Source organism: Fonticula alba, assembly GCF_000388065.1.
Source record: "Fonticula alba strain ATCC 38817 unplaced genomic scaffold supercont2.2, whole genome shotgun sequence".
In the NCBI taxonomy this organism is placed as follows: domain Eukaryota; order Rotosphaerida; family Fonticulaceae; genus Fonticula; species Fonticula alba.
Genome location: NW_009242972.1, coordinates 1,560,272 through 1,566,252, shown reverse-complemented (window position 1 = coordinate 1,566,252; position 5,981 = coordinate 1,560,272). Strand labels below are relative to the sequence as shown.

Here is a 5,981-nt window from a genome sequence, read left to right as displayed (position 1 = left end):
GGGGGGGGGGGGGGCGCGCAGGTCACAAAAGGCACCTGGGAAAACGTGCGCCCCGAAATCGGCCTCCAGCAGGGGTCCCCTGTCGGCGGCCAGCAGCAGCTCTCCCCACCACAGCCGCCGGAGGCCGATCGTACGCAGAAGGTTCCCCACCTGCGAGAGCGGGGCATTGTATTCCGCGGCGGGGCGGTCTTGTGTGCCCCGGGCGTGGCCGGCCCCCGGCTGAGGCACCTTCATGCGGGGCAGGGCCCGCTCGCCAGGGCTGAAACGGCATACGAATGAGACAGGTTAAGCACAACGGCATTCAACAGCATTCGGCAGCCATCCGGCCAGACCCCCATGGGCCAACGCCATTGGCGGGCTATTGTGCCACGGCTGCCCGGTTCGCGGACGGGTCACCGCCGTTGTACCTGCAGCCTCCCCGGTCTAGAATCCCAGCCTCCGTGCTACAGAAAAGAGAAACCCCAAAGGAGCGCAAAGCCACCCTCGCCCTCCCCGCCTGGCGGGCGGTCCCTTTTGCCCGGGGGTGTTCGAGGGAAGAAGGGCACACATGCGCGGCATGCGCCTCGGGGCCCGGGGCTCCGATGTCATTATGTCCTCCGCGCCTCCTTGGCCCTGCATTTCCCCGAGGACACAATCGCCTGCTCCCGATCGGGGGGACGGGGGCGCGGGAGGGCCGGCGCCCGGGACCCGTCCACGGTGGGAGCATGCCAGCATCTCCCGGGGCATGGACCGGTGCGCGGGACACCACCACCGCCCCCCTTGGCCTGGCCAGGCGCGCGCGCGGCCACAACGCAGTGCGAGGAGTAAAGTCATTTATATATGATACAAAATCAGGCGGCAGAGAGGCGCGCGGCTTGGGCCCATGCCTCGGTGGCATGGGCGTGTGTGTCTGTGTGGAAGAGAGGGGGGCAGCGCAGAGGGAGGGAGCGGGGCGAGGCATTCCGCGTGAGGACGTCCTCTTCCCCCCGGGGGGGGGGGGGGGGCCTGGTCTTCGCCGGGGCGCACATGCGAGGGTATGCCGCCAGGGGGAAGCCAGGAGGGGAAGAGCGAGGAGCGGGGGCGGGCGGGGATGGCAGGGGTGCCGACACGTGCGCGCGACAGCTCGCTGCCGGCCCCATGTACGCACGGGTGCCGCCGGACATGGGGGCCCTTCTCGGTGTGGCTGCCCGGCCCCCCGCTCCTCGCGCGGGCTCTTCCAAACATGGCAGGATGCAGCCCCGGGCTGAGCTCTCGGGCCCGGGTGTGTGTTTGTGCGGGCACGCGAGCCTGGCTCGCCGGCCGAGCGTACGCCCCCCCCCGCGCTCTCTCCCTCTCGCTGCCTCTCGCGCTTCCTCGCTCAGGGGCCGATCTCCGGGTCTCCCCGCCGCCTGCTGCTTTTGCCCTGGCGGTGCGGCGCGCTCACGCGTCCGGGGCCGAGGAGTCGTCGGTGCCCTCGCGCTTCGGCGGCGCGCCCGGGGCATTGGTCTGGTCGGCGCCAGACGGGTCGTCGGTGTCGGGCATGTCATCCCCGGCGCCGGCGTCGGTGGCCTCCTCCTCCGGCTCCTGGTCGTCCTCGTCGGCCGGCATGTCAATGCGCTCGAAGGAGTCCCCGGAGGAGGACACCTCGGCCTCGCTGCCGGCCGAGCGAGCCGCCTGCCGCTGGGCATGCTGCTGGGTGACGGAGTTGACCGCATCGAAGAGGGCCGCCTGCAGGAAGTTCTCATCGATGAGGGACTGGCGACCGCCACCGCCGCGGCCGCCCAGGCGACCGCCAAGCCCGCCGAGGCCGAAGCCACCGACCCCGCTGCCGGCCAGGAGCTGGTCGCCGACCAGCGCATCGGCCGGGCCGCCCGGCAGCTGCCGGACAAAGGCCCGGAGCTCCTGCACCGAAGCCGCGCTCGGGGGGGCCGGGTTGCTCAGCATATTGCTGGGCTTCAGGTAGGTGACGTCCTCCTTACCGGCGGCGGCGCCGGCGCGCTCGCGCACGATCACAATGCCGGTCAGCTGCCCCGGGGCCTTGGCGGCCACCTCGAAGCGGGAGCCGGCCGCCGGCGACAGGGACACATGCCGGACCAGGGCCGGCGGCACGCGCGCCGGGTTGGTGATGGTGGTGGAGGTGGGCTCCTCCGGGGTGGCCGGCGCCGCCACGGCGGCCGGCGTCGGCTCGGCCTCCTCGAACTTGACCTTCTTCTGGCCGCCGGCCGGGTTGACCACGTCGACGTCCATCTTGGCCGGGGCGCCGGCGCCGGCGGCCGAGGTGCCGGCCGCCATGGCGGCCAGGTTGCCGGAGCTGGAGCTGGGGCTGATCTGGCGACTGGGGGCCATGCTGGCGGCCTGGGAGGCGGCGGCCGAGCGGGCCTTCTCGGCCAGCGTGGCGCGGGCCTTGGCCCGGTGCGTGGTCGACAGGACGGCCGTGGCCACCTTGGTCTGGGTCTTGACCTCCTCCTCCTTGGCCTGGACCGGGTAGGCCAGCTGGCTGGGCCGGGCGCGGACGTTCAGGGTGATGGTGGGGATCTGGATGTGTGTGTGTGCGTGTGTGCGTGTGCGTGTGTGCGTGTGTGTGTGCGTGTGTGTGTGCGTGTGTGTGTGTGTGTGTGTGTGCGTGTGTGTGTGCGTGCGTGCGGTTGTCGCATGTGTCAGTGGCGTGCATGCAGAGGGGGGATGTGTGTGTGTGTGCCCCGGCGGGGGAGGCCGAGACACACGGGAAGGCAACTGGCAAGGGACCAGCGAGGCAAGGACGCACGCGCAGCTCCTCATCCGCCAGGATGACCCCGGTCGGGACAAAGGCCATGGACAGCATGTTGATCAGGGGATACCAGAACCAGAACTGGCTGAACAGCAGCAGGCCGACCGAGGCCGCCGGGCGGACCGACCCGCCGACACTGCTGGAGGCCAGGGAGATGACCACATTCCGGCCGCCGGCCTCCAGGATGCCCTGGGCGATGACCGCGCCAAAGCGAGCCAGATAGGCCTCATGGCGCTCGCTGATGCAGTTGGCGATGTGGGTGCGGACCGGGCCGGCGCGGGACTCCGGCTGCTGCTGCATGACCATGGCATGGCCGATGACGGCCGCCTGGCGGACCAGGTCCACCGGGTCGGCGGCCAGCTTGTCCAGGATCTTGCTGGCGGCCGAGCTGCCGGTCCCGGCACAGGCCATGCCCAGGGCCATGGCCGTGCCGTAGCGCACGTGGGGGTTGTACGAGTCGGACAGGAGCTGCACCAGGCGCGGGCAGGACTCCGGATCGCGGAAGAGCAGGAACCCCAGCGACGAGGCGGCCGACCGGCGGACATCATCATTGACATCGCTGACGGCCGTGTGCAGGAGGCGCTGGATGGCCCAGGTGTTGCCGGTGCCGATGTACGCCATGGCGATGGTGTGCACCGCGCCATACCGCATGAGGGGGTCCTTGTCGGCCAGGAGCTCGTCCACCAGGCTGTCGGCCTCCTGCTCGGTCTCGTGCATGATCATGGCCACGGCGAGCATGGTGCCGCGGATGATCTTCTCGTGCTGGGTGTCGCGGGCGACGTCGAGCTGTGTGTGTGTGTGTGTGTGTGTGTGTGTGTCAGGGAGTTGGTGCCGACGGGGAGGGGGGCTGTGTGGTCTTCATCATGGGTGTCTGGGCCACTTGGCAGCCACCGTGTGGAAGGGGGCGAGGGGGCGAGGGGGCGAGGGGGCAGTGTGTGCGCACCAGGTCGGTGACCATCTCCCGGTCGCCGGAGCCCAGCATGATCATGCCCAGGGCCAGGGCGGCGGCCTCGCCTGAGACCGCCTGGTTGGTGTAGAGGTGGTCCATGAGGGTGCTAGCAAGGTCTGGGCGTGGGGAGGGGCGGGTGCGCGTGCGCATGGGACGCGCGAGGGGGACAGAGAGTCAGAGACGGAGAGACGGAGAGACGGAGGAGAAAGGGGGCGCAGAACAGCCGGGCCGGGCCGCGCCCCGCAGCGGGGGGCCGCGACCGGCGACAACGCACTGGCATCCTTCGACCCCATGGCCGCAATGCCGAGGCCCAGGGCCGCGCCGTGGAGGATGGGCTCCGACTCGCCGGCATTCATGAAGGCCTCGTGCAGGTACCCGACCACCGGCTGGCCGAGGTTGGTATGGATCAGACCCAGCGCATACAGGGCACCGCCCTCGGCGTGCTCCGGGACCTTGTTGGAGGCGCGGCCACCGCTGCCGCCCGAGGAGGAGGGCCCGGGACCGCCATTGGGGAAGGGCAGCCACCGGGACAGCAGCTGGAAGGCCTGGTCCAGCCGGCCCCGGTGGAGGACACCATGCGAGGCCACCGCCGAGAAGCGGTTCCAGTTGATGACCCCATCCACCCAGAACCGGTTGCGGATGAGGAACCCCTGGCGGGCGGTGCCGGCCGCGGCAATGGCATGGGACATGATGACGGCCGTCAGCAGGGCCTTCGGGCGCTGCTCCATCTTCTCGCGGGTCTTGTCCAGGGCCGCGCGGTCCATGTTGCACCGGTGCAGCAGGAACGCCTGGTTCAGGCGGTTGGTGCACATGCCGGACAGGATGAGCCGGGCCTTGGCCGGCAGCGGGAGCGAGGCAAACTCGAAGGGGGCCGGGATGTGGGTGCCGTCGTCGGCCTGGGCGGTCTTCATGCTCTGTGCGTGTGCGTGTGTGCGTGTGTGTGTGTGTGTGCGTGCGTGCGTGCGTGCGTGCGTGCGTGCGTGCGTGCGTGTCAGCAGGTGGACGGCCCGGTTACCGGGAAAACAGACAGCGGAGACCGAGGAGGGGGCTGGCCCCGACGCACAGTGCAGTAGGTGACCAGCGGCTTGTCCTCGAGGGCAAAGTGCCTGGAGATGCCGGCCACCAGGTACCCGAGGAGGTCCTGCGGGGCGCTGTCATAGAGGTCGAAGCAGAGCTGCAGGATGGCCGGCACGTCGGGCCGGTCGGCGCCCAGCAGCCCGGTAAGCAGGTCCAGGGCGTTGCGCCGGTCGCCGAGGCGCACCAGGCAGGCGAAGACCAGCTCGTAGTCCGGCTGGGGGAGGGCCAGCAGCGCGTCGCGGATCAGCCCGTAGACCGTGTGGCGCAGGGCGCGCCCGGCGCCGCTCTGATGCGAGCAGCTCCGGAAGGCGTAGCGCGCCAGCTCCAGCGTCTGGGCCGGGTCGGCGGCCAGGGCCTGCTGGATGATGTCCGTGCGGTTGGACTCCAGGGCAACGCCGATGACCTTGGGTAGGGGGGGGGGGAGGCGGACACCGGGGTTAGTGATGGCCAAGGCGAAGCAGCGGCAAGTGCCATGTCAGGCGGCGCCCGGGGGCATACCTCGGCGTAGCGGCCCAGGCGGATGCTGTCGGCGAAGATGCGGTTCATGGTGGGCTCCAGGTCCTCGAAGGACAGGGCATACATGCCGGCGGCGTCGACCTGCGCCGGGAAGAAGCGCGGAGCCTCGGGGTCCTGGCCGGTGGCCTCGCGATCAGCGGCCTCCGGGCGCAGCTGGATGTAGGTGTCGATGGCGGAGACTGGGGGAGCGAGGGGGGCGCATGAGTGTCGGTGTCGGGGCAGGCGCCCAGGAGAGGGGGGAGGGGGAAGCGGCAGGGCCAGCCCACGCACTGAGGATGGAGGTGGTGTAGCCATCGCGCTTGGTGAAGTCCAGCTTGGAGCCGGCCTTGATGGCGAAGAAGAGAGAGTCGCTCGACTCGCCCAGGTGGTAGTACAGCTTGGAGAGGACCAGAGCGGCGAGCTCGCGGTCGGGGAAGGCCTGGTCCTCGAAGAGCTGCTCGCTGTTGTGCGTGCGCGCGCGTGTTGGAGGGGAGAGGTGTGAGTGGCATGCGGGGCGGCAGGAGAGAGAGAGAGAGAACGAGAGAGCGAGGGGGCGACAGGGCGAGAGGCCGGCATGCGCGCGGGGCGGCCCAAACGGACATCTTGGAAATGGACTCCGACATCTCGACCCAGTTGACGTCGACGATCTGGCTCAGCTGGGTGAGGCACATCAGCTGGAGGCTGTGGTTGTCCTCGTCCAGCATGGACAGGAGTCCCTCTGGGGGGGGGGGGGGG

The 5,981-nt window shown here is 70.3% G+C and overlaps 1 protein-coding gene across 1 annotated transcript; it reads right to left on the bottom strand.

Annotated features, from left to right (window-relative positions):
- Positions 1–962: 962 nt before the first annotated feature.
- Positions 963–5,970, bottom strand: H696_01366 (hypothetical protein). Its single transcript, XM_009495260.1, has 8 exons — positions 5,847–5,970; positions 5,538–5,707; positions 5,250–5,446; positions 4,738–5,154; positions 3,949–4,588; positions 3,669–3,790; positions 2,723–3,511; positions 963–2,493 (listed from the first exon to the last, which is right to left on the bottom strand). Exons 1-8 carry the CDS (start codon positions 5,948–5,950, stop codon positions 1,399–1,401), a joined length of 3,534 nt encoding a protein of 1,177 aa, XP_009493535.1. The 5' UTR covers positions 5,951–5,970; the 3' UTR covers positions 963–1,398.
- Between the last annotated feature and the right edge of the window lie 11 nt (positions 5,971–5,981).

Excerpts from the sequence above, each read along its gene's own strand:
- H696_01366 (XM_009495260.1), bottom strand. The coding sequence starts at position 5,950 with ATGCTGGACGAGGACAACCACAGCCTCCAGCTGATGTGCCTCACCCAG. Across the intron at positions 5,708-5,846 it reads TCGGAGTCCATTTCCAAGAT|CGAGCAGCTCTTCGAGGACC; the intron begins GTCCGTTTGGGC and ends CACGCACAACAG. Across the intron at positions 4,589-4,737 it reads CGCTGGTCACCTACTGCACT|AGCATGAAGACCGCCCAGGC; the intron begins GTGCGTCGGGGC and ends GCACACGCACAG.